The 20,572-nt window shown below is 37.7% G+C and overlaps 1 protein-coding gene across 1 annotated transcript in view; it reads right to left on the reverse strand.

The window, feature by feature from the left end:
* Window positions 1–426: 426 nt before the first annotated feature.
* Window positions 427–20,572, reverse strand: part of Taf15 (TATA-box binding protein associated factor 15) — a 34,817-nt gene continuing 14,671 nt past the window's right edge. The window contains exons 7-16 of the mRNA XM_021177614.3: window positions 19,993–20,113; window positions 10,064–10,098; window positions 9,433–9,465; window positions 8,192–8,301; window positions 6,184–6,313; window positions 4,568–4,660; window positions 3,083–3,164; window positions 2,894–2,982; window positions 2,225–2,768; window positions 427–753 (exon numbers count right to left, since the gene is read on the reverse strand). Coding sequence (XP_021033273.2) covers window positions 714–753; window positions 2,225–2,768; window positions 2,894–2,982; window positions 3,083–3,164; window positions 4,568–4,660; window positions 6,184–6,313; window positions 8,192–8,301; window positions 9,433–9,465; window positions 10,064–10,098; window positions 19,993–20,113 — 1,277 coding nt within the window. The 3' untranslated portion in view covers window positions 427–713. The remainder of the gene's footprint in view (window positions 754–2,224; window positions 2,769–2,893; window positions 2,983–3,082; window positions 3,165–4,567; window positions 4,661–6,183; window positions 6,314–8,191; window positions 8,302–9,432; window positions 9,466–10,063; window positions 10,099–19,992; window positions 20,114–20,572) is intronic.

Raw genomic sequence — 20,572 nt, forward strand, 5'->3', positions numbered from 1 at the left:
TATGTATACAATGAATGTAAATCTAGAAATTTGACCTGATCTAACCTGGGTGGGTTGGTAAAGACTTCAGGTTAGGAATAAGAAGAAAGTGATCTAGGAGATTAAATGTTCTATTCAGTACATGTTAAGATTTTTATGCACCTATTTTTCATCTAAGTGGAAAGGTTAAGGATTTAGGAGTAGGGAGGCTTGAAGGGCACCAGCCAGGACTGGAAATAGAAATCTGATAGCGTGGCGATACAATAAGTCTAAACAGACATTCCTAGAACTGACTCTTTATACCCACCAAGCTCTCAGTCATAGGAGCTCAATAAAGAACAGCTAGAAATAACATTTAAATTTACCTAGGTTAATATTAATGTTCTAATTCTGTAGGGTTTGTTAGCTGTAACTGAGTCCTAAGTGTGACAAATAATGCACTCAATGTCCACAAAAAACAAGCAGCTTTTATTGCAGTATTACAAAACACTTTCCATTTTGGCAATATTTTACAACGCACTTAGCTTTAAGGGTTGGGAAAGAGAAGGTGGGAAACTAAAAGGGGATTTTTTTTAATGGGCATTTCTAAAAGGAAAACTGCTCCCAGCCCTCCCACCCAAATAAAAACCCAAATGTCAATTTCACTACCCAAGAGGCCATGAGGAAAGCAGCAGGCACACTCTGACAATTCCCTACGGATCATGTCAGAGACAAAGGAGTATCTGAAACAGTCATCAGTACGGTCGGTTGCGCTGATCATTTCTGTAGTCGTTTCTAGGGATGAAAAAAAAAAAAAAGAACCAAAGTAAGTTCTAGGATTTTAACAAGGGAACATGGTACATTTCCTAAGACTGCTGATAACCTGTACCAGCTAGATATTTTCTATAAAAGGTGACATCTTATTTCTGTATCCCAATAAAGTACTATTCTTTTGGGACAGGGTCTCTATACAGCCCCAGCTGGTCCCAGAACTCACTATGTAGACCAGGCAGGCTTTAAACTCAAAAAAATATTCTTAATAAATCTAATTCGCCGGGTGTGGTGGCGCACGCCTTTAATCCCAGCACTCGGGAGGCAGAGGCAGGTGGATTTCTGAGTTCGAGGCCAGCCTGGTCTACAAAGTGAGTTCCAGGACAGCCAGGGCTATACAGTGAAACCCTGTCTCGAAAAAAACAAAATAATAAAAAAATAAAAAATAAAATAAATCTAATTCACCAGCTTTAAGACTTACAAAGTTTCTAAGAGGCTTTGCTACCCATCACTATAGTTATTTTCCACCTAAACCAAGGACTACAAGAACACTGTAAATACTTGCAAGTACTATGCCAAGTCTACTGTCCAGACAGAACCTTGGCATAGTAGAATAAACAAATTTAAAATTTACATTTCATGTATAAATTCTTTATCTGTCAATTACTATGTATATAATCTCAGAAAAGTTACTGTTATAGAGACCAACAAAGGAACCATAACTAAACTTGTATAGATACTACTGTACAGTACTTGCAACATATAAGTTTAGTACATGGTGATGAAGCTATTACTAATACCAAACAATTATACACTGCTTTCTATGGGCAAACCACTATTACAATCTCATCAAATTCTACATATTGGGTATTATTTGCTCCATTGTTCAGAAGAGACTATTAATGCTTTAAAGGGTTATATAACTTGCCCAAGGTCTCGTTAAGATGTGGAACAGAAGCCACTCCAATATGTAAATACTATAATCCTCACTAGCTTTCACTACCTCCAGGAAATAGAGCAACTTGTATAAAGAACAAATGCAGGGTTTGAAAATCCTCCAAGAACTTGTAATTTAAACACTGTCAAGTTATCTCTCAATCCCAATTTTCTATAGCCACAAGTAGAAAGTAACAAATATAAAAATTTATTAATTTGCAAAATAAAAGAAAAACTTGGAAATAAGCAACTACAAATCTTCCTGAAAGATGTTAATGGGATTAAAAAAGAAAAAAAAAAAAAAGAGTCAAAAATGGTTGCCTACAAAGTAGTGGGGCTGAGGCTGGAGAGAACTCAGCAATTAAGAGCAATAACTGTTCTTCCAGGTCCTTAGTTCAACTCCCAGCAGCCACATGGTGGCTACAGCCATCTGTAATGGGATCTAATGCCCTCTTCTGGTGTGTCTGAAGACAGCTACAGCATACTCATATAAATATAAGTCTTAAAAAAAAAATAGAGATTGAGGCAAAAAGGTTCACAAATGTATCTGAATACTCACCTTCCTCCCATTTTGCCTCCATAGCCACCTCGGTCTCCTCCATAGCCACCTCTGTCGCCTCCATAACCCCCACTTCTGTCTCCTCCATAGCCACCACTTCGGTCTCCACCATAGCCTCCACTTCTGTCTCCACCGTAGCCTCCACTGCCACCACCACCACCACCACCACGGTCTCCTCCATATGCCCCCCGGCTGCGGTCTCCTCCATATCCACCTCGATCACCTCCATAGCCTCCTCGATCACCTCCATAGCCACCTCGGTCTCCTCCATAGCCACCTCGGTCTCCTCCATAGCTGCCTCCTCGGTCCCCACCATAACCACCTCTGTCTCCTCCATAGCTACCTCCTCTCTCCCCGCCATAGCCACCCCCACTCCTGTCTCCACCATAACCACCCCCACTTCTGTCTCCACCATAGCTACCACCACTCCTGTCTCCACCATAACCTCCCCCACTTCTGTCTCCACCATAGCCACCTCGGTCTCCACCTCTGCCCCCACGACCTCTGTAGCCCCTTTCTCCACCGTAGCCTCTCCCCCGGAAATCTGCAAAATAAAATTACAAACCAATAAGGCCAGCATTAATAATGCAAAGCCTCCCCAAGGCTAGTTAGAAGACAAGCACATTATACAAGCAACGAAAGGACTAACAAGATAAAGAGCTGGCCTACCTCCCCCTGAGGGACGTGAGTCCTCTGGTCTAGGCTCATTGCACTGATTACAGGAGTTTCTTCGAGCAAAGTTCATATTTCCACATGACCTGAAGAAAATAAAATGTTCCTAAGTCTCCAATAAACCCAGAATCCTTCCTTATACCCTCCAACCATCTCTTCACCCACCAAAGTAAACAGCATACTTACGGATTAGGGCAAACCCAGTCCCCATTCTTGGGGTCTCCACCTCGCCCCTGAAAACCTCCACGGCCTCTATATCCTCCACGGCCTAGCAGGGAGGAAAGGGATAAGGTAGAAGTGAAAAACCAGCAGTAGACACTATTGATATTTAAGAGCATCAGATGAAAAATTAAAGTGCCGTTTAATACCTAGACAGACTCCTTCCAAATTAATTCCTGCTATAACAAGACTGTCATTCTTGATTTCACTTAAGAAATATAGCAAACATTAATGGACTTCATATGTATTACAATATATCAGCCTGCTTTTTATAATATTCTATACAGTTTGAGAATCTCGGTTATAAAAATTAAGTCTAAGTAGTAAGGTAAATTCCAAACTTGAGGAAATGGACCAATTTTTTTACAAAATCAAGAAGCTACAATGGGGATCTTAAAAATTGGGTCAGCTCTGGCAGTAAGACAACTCAGCAAGCATAGAACTTGTTCTAAGTCTTACAAACTGACTGTGATGCCTGGCACCCACCCAGTGGAAAGAGCAATTAACTTAGCAAAGTTGTGCTCTGAACCCCACATACACACCATGGCATGCATGTGCTCACACAAATAAATGCTGTTAAAAAGTTAGACCAACTACCTAAGTAGGCTTTATTTAAACAAATGATTCAGAGCTCCTTTACCACTGCTGTAAGAGCACTACAAAGTCATTTCTATAACCTCTCCTACCACTTGCTTAGCTACTGGAACATTCTCATTTTAAGATGAAATGTAGGACCATTTGGAGAGATGCCTCAGTGGTTAAAAGCACAAGCTGCTCTTGCAGAAGACCAGGGTTTAATTCCCAGCACCCATTTGGTGGCTTACAACCATCTGTAACTCCAGTTCTAGAGGATCCAACAGCCCCTTCAGGCATCCTTGGGCACCAGGCATTCATACAGTATATACATACAAGCAAAACATTCATGCACATTAAATAAATATATTTACAAAAAAAGATGAAAGGTAAATAAACCTAGGGAACAAAGGGTAGGTAGTAGCTGGTGATGGCATACACCATTAATGCCAGCACTTCTCTGTGTGTGTTTGGGGGGTATGGGGAGTGGTAATCTCTGAGTTGAGGCCACACTAATCTACAGAGCAAGTTCCAGGATAGCCAGGACTATACAGAGAAACTCTGTCATGAAAAAACAGAAAATAAAGTAAGATTTATGGGGCTGGAGAGATGGCTCAGCAGTTAAGAGCATTGGCTGTTCAAGAGGTCCTGAGTTCAATTCCTAGCAACCACACAGGATAACAGAACAGAATCTATAATGGGATCTGATGCCCTCTTCTGGTATGCAGGTGTGCACGCAGAACGCTCATACATAAAATACGTAATATTTTTAAGCAATTATATGTAAGCAAGGACAAAACACAGACTTATTCAAACTCTGTAGCATTTGGGCCTTTTTATTTCTTTACATAGTGCTGGGGATCAATGTAAATATCCTACCTCGGCGTCCACCTCCACTTCCACCACCTCTCATAAATTCAGGCCTTCTAGTGGCAAATGACACTTTAATTATGTTTCCATGGAATTCTTTTCCTAAGAAGAAAAAAAACAGTTTTGAGGCAGAGCAAAGTGGTGCACACCTATAACCTCAACACTCAAAAGGCTGAGAGGTAAGAGGATCACTGAGATTTTGAGGCCCCAGCTTCAGCTAAACACTAAGACCTTTTCACCAAAAAGGGAAGGGAAGAGGAGAGGGTTTTAAATGAATGCTACAATGACACTCTGTACCTCTACCTCCCAACAAAACCATTACTGTCTTTGGCTCTTTTTACTTTCAGAAGAATAATGAACACATCCCCGTAGTATTTAAACATACTAGTGCTTTGCATTCCAAACAGTTAAACAATGCTAACTATAACCCATAACCTACACAACAGAACAGACCTTCCATGGGGAGATAGTTATTTCTTACTAAGTTTAAAGACAAAGAAGAAAACATCTAATATTAGTGTAGATAAAGGGCAGCGAGATGGCTCAGTGGTTAAGAGCACTGACTGCTCTTCCAAAGGTCCCGAGCTCAAATCCCAGCAACCACATGGTGGCTCACAACCATCTGTAACGAGATCTGATGCTCTCTTCTGGTGCATCTGAAGTCAGCTACAGTGTTCTTTGAGTCAGAGCAAGCAGAAACTGATGGAGTGGAGTTGACATGAGTGAGCAGAGGTCCTAAATACAATTCCCAACAACCACAAAAAGCTCACAATCATCTGTACACATCTGTACAGCTACAGTGTACTCATATACATAAAATTAAATAAATAAAAAAATAAATAAATCTTTTGAAAAAAATAATTAAGTGTAGATAAAAGTTTGTTTTCTAGTCTTGAGGACTGAACCCAAGGCCTAATGCAAATATATATATAGATATCTCTATATATAAATATATAGAGATATTTAGATACCTCCATACATATGTTTATACATACATATGGGCTTCCCAGTGTGTTTATAGTTTAGAATAAACAAAGGGGGAGGGGTAAGCAAGGCTGGGATTCAGATTTAGTTGTAAAATTGTCCCAAACAAGATCATGCTTCAATACTTGGTCCTCATCTGGTAACACTGTTTTTGGAAGGTTGCAGCATGTTTTGAACAAGATTCCTAGCTGGCAGATGTTAACCAAGCCAACTTTCTATACCTTTATCAGGGTTAGAATTATGTACAAGTAAGATAAAGGAAACACAAACAAAGATATACTTCATTTTATATCTACATAGAAGCACAAGCTTGTTGTATTCTTGGCCACTATTAAACAGGAAAATAACCACTACCCCTCAGAATATGTTTTGCCTTCCAGGCTAGAAAACATTTCTTCAAAGTGTACAAAAAGAGCTAGAAAGATAGCTAGCTGTTAGGAGCACTGGGTTATTTTCTAGGAGCCAAGTTTGATTCCCAACACCTACATGACAGCTCACAACCACCTATGCCTCCATTTCCAGGGGATGTGATATCCTCTCCTGGCCTCCAAAGGCACCAGCTGCACAAATCATGCATAGACATACATGAAGGCAAAACACCCAAACACATACATGAATTTAAATATAGGAATGGAGCATACCATCAAACCAATCAATGGCTGCCTTAGCTGATGGAGGGTCATCAAATGACACTGTTGCTTCCCCTTTTGGCTTTCCTGTGTCTTTGTCTGTGTAAAGATTTATCATTGGTTTTCCAGTCTTTTTGTTAGTCTAAAAAAAAAAAAAAAGACCAAATTGATGTTGCATTTCAGGAATAAGTAACCATGCATTATTCAGGTAAAAATTTTTTCAAAAAGTTATTATTTTTAATTATTTGCATATATGTATGTATGTATGTATATGGTGTGCACGTGAGTTCAAGTCCCCTTAGAAAACCAGAACCGTCAGATTCCCTGTAGCTGGTAAACAGGCCGGTGGTAAACAGCCCAACATGGGAACTGAAAACTGAACTCAGATCCTCTGAAACAGTACATGCTCTCTACAGTGGAGCCACCTATCCCGCCAGGTAAAGCTTTTTTTTTAAAGGGATCCATACATCCATATTACCAACAGTATATATTTAATATAAAAATGAAATTACCTATAGGTGTGGATATATTGAAAACTTTACATACTGAAGTAAGAGAAAAACATGAGAAAAACAAACTATAAAAATTCTGTCAGGAGTCAGCAGTAATGGAACATGCCTTTAACCCCAGTACTCTGGAGGCAAAAGTAAGGTTCATCTTAAATATTCTGAGGCCAGCTTGGTCTTACATAGTGAGTTCCAGGATAGCCAGAACTTTTTTTTTTTTAAATCTATTAAGAGCTAGCATATTTGAAGGTCTGGATTCAACCTCCAGAGCCACCAAAAACAGTTAACAATGACCCAAAAAACAAAAATCCTAAAAAATGGCATGCTATTTATGTGTAATTTAGTTAAACCCATAAAAACCAAATGTAGATAATGTTAAAAAAAATACGTATTTTGTAAAACATTTAAAGGCTAGGAAGAATCTTTCAATAAAAATCAATGCATTATTATTAAGATAGCCATTGGGCTTTGGCTGGGATGAATGTAGAAGACAGTTCTACTTTATTAAAAATATGTGGCCAGCCCCATGGTGTCTTATCCCTCTAATCCCAGCACTCAGGAGGCTAAGGCAGCAAGATTTTGAGTTTGAGGCTAACCCAGGCACAGTGGGAGCCCCTAATCTCAAAACAAAGAAAAGCTCTCAACTTGTGTGTGGTTCAGGTATAAATTAAAAAAAAAAAAACAAAAAAAAACAAAAACAAAAAAAAAAAAAAGCAAGCAAACAAAAAACCCAGGAATTCGCCAATAAAGAAAAAAAAAGTAATTTCACAAATACCAAAACAAGGACCAGTGAACACAGTAACACCGACCGACCACTGTTTCCTTAGCCCTGCTCTACAGGCTGCTTTTCAGTTAAAGATAGGAAGTACATGCATGAAATTAAATGAACAACAACAGAACAATCACAAGATAGTGGAATAATGCAGTGCAGACATTAAGCGTAAGAAGTTGTTAGTAATAACTTTAGTTTACATATATTTGCATTTCAGAATCCAAGAATAAAGCTTAAGCACAGGAACAAGGATAAACATGAGCAAGAAATAAAACTTTCATGTACTTTAAATACTTAGTATGCTCCTCAGTTTTTTTGTAAACTTGACTTTAGCTAAAATCATCTGGAAAGAGGACAGCAATTGAGAAAATGCTTCCACCAGATTGGCTGATGACTGACGTGGTGCCACCTCTGAAGAGATGATCCTGCATGGTCTGAGAAAGCAGGCTGAGCAAACCACGAGGAACAAGCAAGTCAGAGTGTTCCTCCATGGTCTCTGCTTCAGTTATGCCCTGACTTCCTTCAACGACTAAAATAAGCCAAATAAAAGAAACCCTTTCCTCCTCAAGCTTCTTTTGGCCACAATAGTCTATAACAGCAATAGAAAGCTAAACAAGACACTTAGCAAAGGCCTACACACTTTGTACTTACGCATTAAAGAATTTAGATAATGCTTACTAGGGTATACAGACTTACAATGCAATGTATGTATCTTATATGAATATTAACAATTATGACTTACCTTGATAATTCCTATTTGCTTAAAGAACTCTCCCACTTGATCTGTAGACACTCCCTCCCCAAGTCCTTGCACAAAGATTGTGTTGTTATCTGAATTATCAGACTCTGAATCTAAGGAGGAAAAGTTATGGTCAATTTCATAAACATATCCCTTAAATTACTACATCCTGTTCTGTAATCAAAAACAATTTATTGACTAGTAACGGACTGCTTCTAAGCACCAAATATAAGGACCAACATATAGCCTTATATAAACATGCAAAGTATTCACAGTAGTTATATGGAAGATCAATTCTTACAACAAAACTACAGGTAAAGTGCAGGTTACTCTGAAATACATATAGGCCAATAAAGGGCGATGTTAAAAATATCACTCTTCAGATCCAGGACTAAAGCTCATGAAGAGATGAAGAAAGTTAATTAGCATACCTTTCTCTGAAGAACTTTCAATTTTATAGTCATACGTCTGACAAATCAATACTTTTAAAAGGCTTTCTAGTATACAATTCCCCCAAATTGGACACTTGACACTCAAGCCAGCCAGCCAAGCAGAGTTGCTGGTTTCCCATTCACTGCAAAAAGCCTTGTATATATCAGAAGGTAAGAGCACCTGGTACACACACCTTACCTTACACGCACACTTTTGGATTAGTACAACAAAGTAAGAAAGTTGTATAAAAATTCAGTCCATCAAGGGATAATTCAGAAATTGCCATCCATATAGAATACTTTGGCATCTTAATAAAAACAAAAGTTCTGATTTCAATATATATTAAATATTTTTACTCAAATAGATTTTAACCTCTAAATCCTAACTTTCAAAAGGCTCCAAAAGCAAGTCTATAGCCTTTAATTCATCTAAAAATGAAAAGCCACATAAAATTAGTGACTTCTACCCAGAGAAAGACAATTCCCTTGTACATGAACAACTTTCTTATGCCCACTAAAACTACCAATTCAATGAAAGATTTAAACAGTTTTTTTACCTCTACATTGCTAAGATAACAAATTTCTCTTTAGACTGCATTAATGCTTATTAGCAGTAAAAATCTGAATGTTTCTTCAAACAACAAAGCACAAACATAGCAGTTTCTCTAGCAAGCTTTCTAATCCGACCACTGAATTATTTTATGTCAAATTCCCCAGATCTGGCAGCACCATTAAATTAAATTAAACCTCCCTCCAAACACATTAATTCCTCTTCCAGAGGTAGAAAACCAAACTATCAAGAAAGAATCTTACCAGCATCTGGTCTGGGTCCATAATCCCTGTGACCTATGGGAGAAGAAAAGGAAAGGCTGTCTAAGACAACTTATTTAAAATTAAAAAGGAAACGGTAATAACCAAAGCATGTAAAGTCAGTACTTCATATCCTTGAAAGTCAACCATCACAGGTTTAAAATTAATTACATAAATGTTTACTATTTAAAGTGTAGGAAATCAAGACGAATGCCAACATCTCTTTAGCCTTGTCCAAGACAGCACCCACTTTTGTTATTATTCTAGTATCACTTCTGTCAAGCACTGCTGTAAGGCTGATTGGAAACCCCTAATAATTTAAAACACCACGTCAGCTACCTTTATAAAAGGAAAAAAAAACCCTATTGTCAAAACCCAGTGAAGTCCTCATTCATTGGTCACAGACTCTTTCATGCAATACACTGTGTAGAGAACGCATTGGACTACTTCAGATCAGATTTGGCTTTTAATATGTACTTTGATATAAGAGTGTATACAGAGAGTACTTTGTAATGCACACGACACACGAGCCTCGACAGAGTAAGAAGGGCTTAGACTGCATCTGCGGGATATTGGTGGCTTTTAGATTTATATAGCATTTCCACTGAAACATTTTGGGATACTCAGCACTTACCACCAAAATTTTTGAAGCCACCGCGGTCACCACCACTGCAGAGGAAAAATTGAAGAAATGATTTCTTCCTTAAGTCTCTAATGTGCTGAGCCCTGGGCTCAATCTACACTTAACTGTCACAAGTAGAGTGCCTAGGAAAATAGTAGCACCACTAACTTTCCAGTAAATCCATTTCAGAGTTCAATAATTCAATCTAAGTGCTTTCCCAAGGATTGATTTCCACAAGCTGTCTTCTCACATTTATAACACATCTAATATACTTTTCATGTTAAAAAAAAATGTATCTTCCCAACCCAAGCCAAAAGATTACTACTCAAACCATAACTTAAAGCTGCAGGCACAGCATGAAAAATGTGAAATTAGAGTACTAGGACTATTTTTAAATATAATAAAGAAAAAACTAAGACTAGAGGAATAAAAAGCAAAGTTAGACTTTGATAGCAGAACAGAGAAGGTAAAAACTTGAAGACAGATTCTGCTGTGATATTAAATAATGGATTTTATTAATTTTTAATGGGATAAATTTTTTTTAAAAAATGAGTCTGAATAAAGATAGTCTTAAAACTTTAAACTTAAGAAGACTGATAAAAAAAGCTAAACTCAAAACTTCTCTCCATGATCCACTTTAATATGAGATCTTTTCCTATCACAGCAGAGGTTCAAGCTGCCAAATGGTCTAAATACCAAACCAACAAAATATGTGAAAGATGCAAAGCCACAGAATAACTTTATTTGGCAAATTTATATTATCAGTTAAGTCAATGATCCTTGTACACATAAGGTTTTATGTAACAAATCTAAGCAGCTCATACTAATCAAATAATTAAAAAACCAACCAACCAAACAAACTATCAAACTAACTAAACCCCAAATTCTCTTGAGTGAAATGCCTTCTATAACACAAGTGCTAATAAGGAACTAACAGTTTTCAGATTATCTCTGAGTTGCTGCTCATGTATCACGATCCTAGCCGCTAACCTATTTATTATCTGCTTACAAACCTCTGCTCTGTGACTACCCAACTCTAGATGGCTTTTCTGAATTGTCCAATTAAAACTAACTAAATGAGAAAGCTTTCTCTTTTTAATTACGCTACAAACATTATAAAAACATTTTGCTTTGCAATCAACTTAGGTACAGACACAAGTGTTTTAATTTGCTTTTAAATTGTATAAGTCCCAGAAAACCCTTCTTTCTAGCAGGAGAATAAGGCTCATTCAAGGCTATGTAGACAATACTAAACTGAAGTCCTTCATAAGTACAACTTTGTATTTAAAATTACTGTTTTAGCACAGTACCTAAACCTTCCCAATACTTTAACTGACAGGTCTATCACTGCTACCTCTTTAAGAAAGAGAAGCTACTCATTACTATTTTGGTTTTAATTTCTTGAGACAGGGTAATGATGGTCCTGAATTTGCTATCTTAGATAAAGATGAACTTGAGTGCCTGATCCTTTTGTGTTGAGGTTGGCCTTTTGCTATGTAAGACACTGCTAAATTCTGTATCCCAAGGTCATTGCCTCAACACAAGTGAATTCTCAAGAATACCAGCTTTTGTTATGCAAATCTTGCTCCTCAAAATTACTTTGTGAATAATGATGCTTACAGCCTGTAGCAGTGTAGAAAAGAGGTAGTAGTAGGCTTAGGTTCCTCTGAGACAGAGTCCACTAGGAGTGAGCAGGAAGAAGGCAGAAGGCACCATGGGGTAAGTATAACTTGAGCTGCATAGCCATGAAGGCCCACCTGTTGGCAGTAGGAGTGGCCCAGGTGTAACATGGCAAATGGTATGTGGGGACACAGCGGGGGAGATGTTACTGACAGGAAAGTAGACAAAAGAGCACAGAGGGTTGATATCTGCCCAGTTCTAATGCTTTAAGGCTTATTATAAACATAAAGGTTTTGTGTCTGTTTTATTTGGAACTAAATGGTTAAGGTAGGGTAGAAACCCCCAAATAAAGTTTACAACAACGCTTTTACTTCCTCCTCTAAAGTACATTTGTCATAAACAAGCAGAGGTTAAATTGTTGAAAATAAAAAGTTCCCCTTCTTTTTCAGTACTGGGGTCTCATGCTTGTTTAAATGGTCTATCTTCCAAGCCCCTTGAACATTGTATTGGAAACCAAGGTTCCTTCAAAAATGAACCTTAGAACCCCAGTGACAGACAAGAATTAAAATATCAAGCCCACATTTCTTAAAATTTTTTCCTTATATATGGTGCATGCATGGGTATGAGTGTATATATATGCAGCTACTCCTGCAGGTGGAGGCCAGATTTATCAGAAGTCTTCTGCTATTTTCGACCTTCTCTTTTAATTTCTTGAGGCCCACTGAACCTAAAGCTCATGAATGAGCCCGGCTACTGAGCCCCTAGGATCCTCACGTCTCCTCTTCCCAGCACTGGGACTACAGGCATGTGTCATCACACCCATTTTAGGAGGTTAAAGTGTTTAAGAGGAAGAAAGGTTTTTTACAAGGAATCTAGAAGCAATGTGTTCATAAGATACACCCTGGCTGGACAGGGGTGGCGCACGCCTTTAATCCTAGCACCTTGGAATCAGAGGCAGGTGGATTTCTGAGTTCAAGGTCTGCCTGGTCTACAGAGTGAGTTCCAGGACAGCTAGGGCTACACAAAGAAACCCTGTGTGTGTGTGTGTGGGGGGGGGGTGTTATACCCTAATTGCTTTGTTGTCAACAAAACAGTTGATCTGGCCCACAATAAAAGAAAAATATACAGTGTTGTATGTAAGGGAGACTTTTTTTTTTTTCCGGTTTTTTTCTAGACAGGATTTCTCTGTGTAGCTCTGGCTGTCCTGGAACTTACTTTGTAGACCAGGCTGGCCTCGAACTCAGAAATCCACCTGCCTCTGCCTCCCAAGTGCTGGGATTAAAGGCGAGGACTACTATGTGACCTGGCTGAACTATTTAAAAGGGGAAAAAAAAAGAGAGAGAGAGAGATGACTCAATGGTTATCTTGCTGCTTGTTCAGAAGATCCAAGTTCAGTTTCCCAGCACCCATGCTCAGTGGTTACAATAAAACTGCCTATAATTCTAGCTCCAAAGGATCCAATACCCTATTCTGTCTGTGGGCACCACCACATGGCAAATAGTTACAAACAAAATAAATACACATAAGTAAAAGTATTTTTTAAAAGATGCATCCTCTAAAAGGATATATAACATTAAGGCTGAGTTTCCTTTTTTACAAAACTCAGTCCTATCCCTTTACTATTCAAAAGGTAAGTATAAGTATAAACATAGCCCAACAGCTTCGCAGAAAACGGTAATTTGTATTTCAGTAAGAGCCCCATGTAACACATTATATATATTTAAGTCTAAGAAATACCATCCTGGGGCTGGTGAGATGGCTCAGCGGTTAAGAGCACTGACTGCTCTTCCAAAGGTCCCCAGTTCAAATCCCAGCAACCACATGGTGGCTCACAACCATCTGTAATGAGATCTGACGCCCTCTTCTGGAGTGTCTGAAGACAGTTACAGTGTACTTACATATAATAAATAAATAAATCTTAAAAAAAGAAAAAAAAAAAGACATGTACCACTGCCGCCTTTGGAAAAAAAAAAAAGAAAAAGAAATACCATCCTAATATTTACCTGTACATTCAAATGTCACTCACTCATTCTCACTCCCTAAGTAAGCTTTATATTAACTATATTACAATTCCTTTATTAGGAAATTTACTGTATTAACTACAGAAATAGACTTCAAGGAGTAAGGGAGATATTCTTGTGGATAGTCTTTCCTTCAAACTTGCAGTTAAGTCAAAGTCATTTCTTCTACATATTAAGGCCTCGCTAGCAAATTAAGACAGAAGAATATTTCAACAACTATGTCAAAATGTTGCAAATTTGTTTTCAATCCCAGACACAGAAGCAAATAAGTACACATAAAGAATTCCCCAAGAACATTTTAAGGTAAAATAATAGGGATATTTAAGACACATAGGTATTTCAACTTAATTGGCTGAGTATCCCTACATAAAGAAACTTAAAAAATATGAAGATATAGGTCTTCCAAATTCAAAACCACAATGAAAAGAGGACTCTAGGGTAGACTGGAAGTTTCAATGTGATATCATAATATACTTAGAAAAGACATATTCAATATAAAGGAAATTTTGGAGGCAGGAAAGATAACTCAATGGTTAAGAGCACTGCCTTGCTCTTCCAGAGAATTCATATTCAATTTTCATCATCCACAGGGCCCACAGCCTAGAACTGCAGTCCTAGTGGATCCAATGTCCTCTTCTGGCCTTCATGGGCAATGCATGCATATTGTATACAAACTTACATACAAGAAGAATGAATACCCAGATAGTTATAAAAAATAAAAAGTTAAAAAAGAAAATTTCTTTTTTTTTTTTTTTTTGGTTTTTCGAGACAGGGTTTCTCTGTGTAGCCCTGGCTGTCCTGGCACTCACTTTGTAGACCAGGCTGGCCTCGAACTCAGAAATCCGCCTGCCTCTGCCTCCCGAGTGCTAAAAAGAAAATTTCTTAAGCATACTATTCCTTTGAGTTTTTGTTTTAGAGGCTTGTGTGTTTTTCTTGTTTGTAGACAGTCTTTCATTTTATATATAACTTGGGCAGCAGGCCTGGTACAAGGGACCCCAAACTGGCCTCAAACTCACTGCAATTCTCCCAAGTGCTCACATTCAGCTTTCAACTGATAATTAAAACAAACACACAAAGAACCCAACATGTCTCTACTGAAGGACTGAATTCCTAGGTAGTCACAGGATGATGCAGTCATACACCACACCAACACCTTATATGGTGAGCCCAGGACCAGTGCAACTTTTGCTCAAGCTCTAATTCTGTTGGAATCTTTTATCCTAGAACTCACATAAAGTGCAGGATTACCTTAAAACCTTGCTCTGTGCTTGAGTTTTTATACTAATAAATCCAGAACACACATTTTGGGAATGAGAGGAAATGACCAACAATGGCGTATGTGAATGATTCAATCAATTTGAACATCATTTTCAACAGGATGGTTTACTTCCCTCCATGTTGTATATATATGACAAAAAGACTTTCAGAATCAAGATTTATCAATTAACTTCAGGAAGACAAGAATCTCTTTCTAGAGCTACACTATCCAATATATAGTTAGTATTTGCATGAGTGTTTAAAATATAAGTAGACAAAAATGATAGCTCTAAATGTCAAAAATGAGCGAATTAATTTTTTTTTGTTTGTTTTTTGTTTTTTTGAGACAGGGTTTCTCTGTGTAGCCCTGGCTGTCCTTGAACTCAGAAATCCGCCTGCCTCTGACTCCCAAGTGCTGGGATTAAAGGAGTGTGCCACCACTGCCTGGCTATGAGTAAATTTCTAGTTCTAGTATTATAGCTTACCTATTTACATAAAAACTATGTTAAATGTACTGAGTTAAAGTATATTAATAAAATTGTTTTTACTGTTATTTGTTTCCTCTTTCTTTTGCAGTTCTAAGAGCTGAATGCAAGAAACTAGCACAAAGTGAGCTATAGCCTTGGGCTGTTTTCAATGTGGCTACTAGAAAATTTAAAACTATATACATAGTTCAAATTTATGACCCACGTTGTTTTTCTATGGAACAGTGCTATTTTACACTACAACTAGAACATATTTACAACTCTATCATGTCCAGGTACTAGGAATAGACTATGACTTTTGTTGCTGTTTTGATTTTTTGGAGACAGGGTTTCTCTGTGTAGCCCTGGCTGTCCTGGAACTCACTTTGTAGATCAGGCTGGACTTGAACGCATAATGACCTACTTGCCTCTGCCTCCAGAGTGCTGCAGTTAAAGGTGTGCCACCACAGCCTGGCTAGAATTCACTGTTTTAACCATGCTAAAGCATAGTTTCTACTTTATCACTTTACATACCTCCAACTCAGGAAACACACATATTTTGTTTGAGACAGTTTCTGTATGTAGTTCCACTCCTACCTCTGCCTCCCAGGTGCTGGGATTAAAGGCAGACACTACCACCACACCTGGCTGTACATATACATATTTTTAAGAGCTAATTAGATTATCTTGCAAAAAGGAGAAAATACTCAAAATTGCAGAATTTTAGAATACACATTTAAGAGCTTGAATCATTTAACTCTATCATATACAAACAATGAAAAAGAGATATTCTACAAGAGAGTAATAATTGCTAAAACTAAAAGGCACTGAGTCATTTTTTATCTTAGCTTCTAGCCCACTAAGATGTCAATGTCAGAGGACAGTAAGAAACTCAGTATTCTTTTCAACAATTGCATTTCCTGTAGTTCCTATGAACTTCACATATCTCTCTCCAAATTAAGTCAATGGTTTCTTTTTTTGTATTAAGCCTTCCTCCAGCCAACCAGTCATAGAATAAGAACAACCCATTCTTTACCGCACTCATACCCAACCTTCACTCTCAAACTATGACCCTCTTTTAATCTATTTAACGCCAGGTACTCTTCAAACCATTGTGTCCCTCCTAGCCTTCTACACCCCACAGTTAAAAGTTTTAACCTGAGTAAGATGATTAGAAACACAAATAGTGGTGCTGAAGACTACAATTTCTGTGTATTTTGGTATTTAAGCACAAAACCAAGTGTGTTTTAAGAAAGAAAGAAAGAAAGAAAGAAAGAAAGAAAGAAAGAAAGGAAGAAAGGAAGGAAGGAAGGAAGGAAGGAAGGAAGGAAGGAAGAAAGAAAGAAAGAAAGAAAGAAAGAAAGAAAGAAAGAAAGAAAGAAAGAAAGAAAGAAAGAAAGAAAGAAAGAAAAAAAGAAAGAAATCAATCAATCAATCAATCTTGAAACTGGGCATTTATAGTCAAATTCACAATGCTAATACCCTAATGATAAGCTAAAAGGTACATCTTAAAGATGTAATAGCACGGGGCTGGAGAGATGGATCAGCGGTTAAGAGCACAGACTGTGCTTCTAGATACAAGTCCCAAGTTCAATTTCCAGCAACCACATGGTGGTTCACAATCATCTGTAATGTGATCTGATGCCCTCTTGTGGTGCTCTCCGAAGAGATCGACAGTGTACTCACACACAAAAACAAAATAAATAAATCTTTAAAAAAATATTGTAGTACATGAAATTTTTATTTTTTGTTTATTTGGGCCCACCTCCCCGACCCGACCCCCAGAGAGAGAGAAAGAGAAGTCCAGAAACTCTGTGTAGACCAGGCTTGGCCTTAAACTCACAGGTGTGCCTGCCTCTGGAGTGCTGACATTAAAGGCATGCACCATCACACCCAGCACAGAGATCTAATTTCAGTATTCATAAAGTTTTATAAGGACAGAGACAAGTTTGTTTACATTCATTTATGCCTACTTTGGTGCACCAAGGACAAGGCTGAAGCCTAAAACACTCACCATCTGCCTTTCACCAAAAGAACAATCAAACCTTGACAACTCAATACAAAGAATAGCTGCCCAGATTTCTAAACAGGTTTTATGTAAAAACCTAATATAATGGGAGACAAGGAAGTAGTTAAGACTAAAATCGCTCCATCTCTTTTTTTTACCACCACTTAAACATCAGCATCATTTTGACCTAATAAATAGCAGGCTTCTGCACAAACTCTTTGTATAAGAAGTTTCTTTGCATAAAAAAGATTTAAAAATAAAAACTGAGTTTGGGCCTAGCAAACACAGGAGTGGATGCTCACAGTCAGCTATTGGATGTATCACAGGGCTCCCAATGGAGAAGCTAGAGAAAGTACCCAAGGAGCTAAAGGGATCTGCAACCCTATAGTTGGAACAACATGATGAACTAACCAGTACCCCGGAGCTCTTGTCTCTAGCTGCATATGTATCGAAAGATGGCCTAGTCGGCCATCACTGGAAAGAGAGGCCCATTGGACTTGCAAACTTTATATGCCCCAATATAGGGGAATGCCAGGGCCAAAAGAATGGGAATGGGTGGGTAGGGAAGTGGGGGGCGCTATGGGGGACTTTTGGGATAGCATTGGAAATGTAATTGAGGAAAATATGTAATAAAAAATATTAAAAATTAAAAAAAAAAACTGAAGTTTGTCAGCTAGTAGTATCTGAGCTACAAATTAAACTCAGATATATTGCCAAGGAAATTACGTTGTTCTCAAAAAAGGGGGGAGGGGGCTGGAGAGATGGCTCAATGGTTAAAAGCACTGGCTGCTCTTCCAGAGGTCCTGAGTTCAATTCCCAGCAATATATGATGGCTCACAGCCATCTGTAATGGGATCTGATGCCTTCTTCTGGTGTCTGAAGAAAGCTAAAGTGTACTTATATAAATAAAATAAATAAATCTTAAAAAAAAAATAAAAGGAACCCAGGCTGTTTTCCTCATTAGGGAAGAATCAATAACACCCTTTCAACCCTGGGGTTCTAAGATGGGTACTCACAAACTAATGTTATTTATAGACTCCCTACCTAATCCCTCCTAAAAAGTGGAATTCCATTATTCAGTCAGTCACAGGTTTTTTTTGTTTTGTTTTTGAGACAGGGTTTCTCTGTGTAATAGTCCTGGCTGTCCTGGACATGTTTTGTAGACCAGGATGGCCTCAAACTCAGAGACCACCTGACTCTGACTCCTTAGTTCTGGGATTAAAGATGTGCACCACCACACCCAGCAACAGTCACAGTTTTAATACATGATGTATTAGATTGTAACTTCCTTTATGCAGAAATTAAACTTAAAAGACACATGTAACATTTATAGGATTACAGGCAGCCAGTTATCTAAAACAACTTCATTAGAAAGTTAAGTATCTACCTTTTGTTATTTCAGGGATTTTAGGTTGGGGAGAGGCTAGATAAAAAGTAAGTACCATTTCACTTTACTGGTGGCACACTGCTCTTTTGATAATGAAAATACAGTATCTTCGTAAAGTAAATTAACTACCAATCAAAAAACTAATGCCAACTAATGAAGATATGTACAATATCGCAAATCTTGGTAAAATGACTACCAATCAAAAAACTAATGTCAAATTTTTCAAAAACCTTTAAACTCTTACAAAATTTTTCAAAATTATCAAACTTTAGCATTTCCATAATATTAAAGCATATAGTATATTAAAACAGATATATAAGCAAATTTGGGGAGCACTTAAAATGGTTGTGCATTAGTTGTTTTTCATATCACAGAACTGAACTGCTACTGCTGTATCATAAAATATCAGCAGCAGGCCACCAACACTTTCAATTCTCAGTAAACATAAATTATTTTAAAGCTTGTGTACAAATTTACAATCTATGAATCTCATCTCAGAACATTGGCCAACTGGTTTTTCATTCCATTTTCAAGACCAAAGCACTAACTACGGATTATTTTAAATTATGCTAAAATCAGCTTTTATAACCTGTCATAAACAAATGAAACCAACATCAATACTTTAAAAATAGCAACAAGAAATTAAAAGCCTCACATACCACAGCTACAAACAGAAAAATTATAGAATATTATATATCAATTATTTCATTAATTATGTTTAAGGAGAGACATGTATTAAAGCTTTCTTACATGTCTATCTGACCTTTCTATAGTCTATATCTAATACTTTCCCCACCCAAGGGAACTATTTGTTTTTCATATAGATTAATTTACCTTTGTATTGGTTAAGACACTAAATTTCCAAAGGTATCTTTTAAAGGAGTTTTGAGTCCAGCTCCAACAGGAAAACCAATCAAGTAATTTAAGCTAATCATAACAAAGATAAGGAGCTTTAAAGGTGTTTAAATTAACACACACCATTTAAAATAGTATCAATATAGCCTTTTTTTTAACAGTTTTCAGTATTTATCAATATAGCCTCTTATGAAATGATTTATGACATAAAAAAGCCAGAAAATAAAGTTTTAATTTCTGTTCTTTCTACAATAATCTCTAAAAGCCTCTTAAATGGCAGAATAAAATAAGGAAAACACTAAGAGAGAAAATGTAATCTAAATACTTACCTTGATCCTGTCATAGGACCTCTTCCATCCTTGTCATATCCCCCACGCCCTCTACCTCCTCCCTGTGACCCGCCATATCCTCTATTATCTTCTCCATACCTACTCACATCACGACGGTCATCTACAAAATGAAAAATGTAACACACAAAAATTGTCACTTTGATTATTTTTTTTTTTGTTACAACAAATGTCTCCCTACATTATTAGACTGATCTTGAATTCTTGAGCTTAGGTAGCAATTCTCCTGTCCAGCTCCCATACAGGAATTATGCTGCATGTCCCCATACCCAGCAACTATTGTCATTTCTGATTAAATGTTTCAAACAGTGTCACTGTAAATGGCTCCCTGAGACACGTAGAATGTCCTTCAGGGAAAGAAAGAAATACACCAAAATGCAAGCCATCGCATAACATTCTGGAATTCAATGTGCTTAAGAATTACATCTACAAGCCAGGCGTGGTGGCATATGCCTTTAATCCCAGCACTCGGGAGGCAGAGGCAGGCGGATTTCTGAGTTCGAGGCCAGCCTGGTCTACAAAGTGAGTTCCAGACAGCAAGAGCTATACAGAGAAACCCAAA

Source organism: Mus caroli, unplaced genomic scaffold (assembly GCF_978045245.1).
Source record: "Mus caroli unplaced genomic scaffold, Mus_caroli_1 scaffold_13, whole genome shotgun sequence".
NCBI classification, from domain to species: domain Eukaryota; kingdom Metazoa; phylum Chordata; class Mammalia; order Rodentia; family Muridae; genus Mus; species Mus caroli.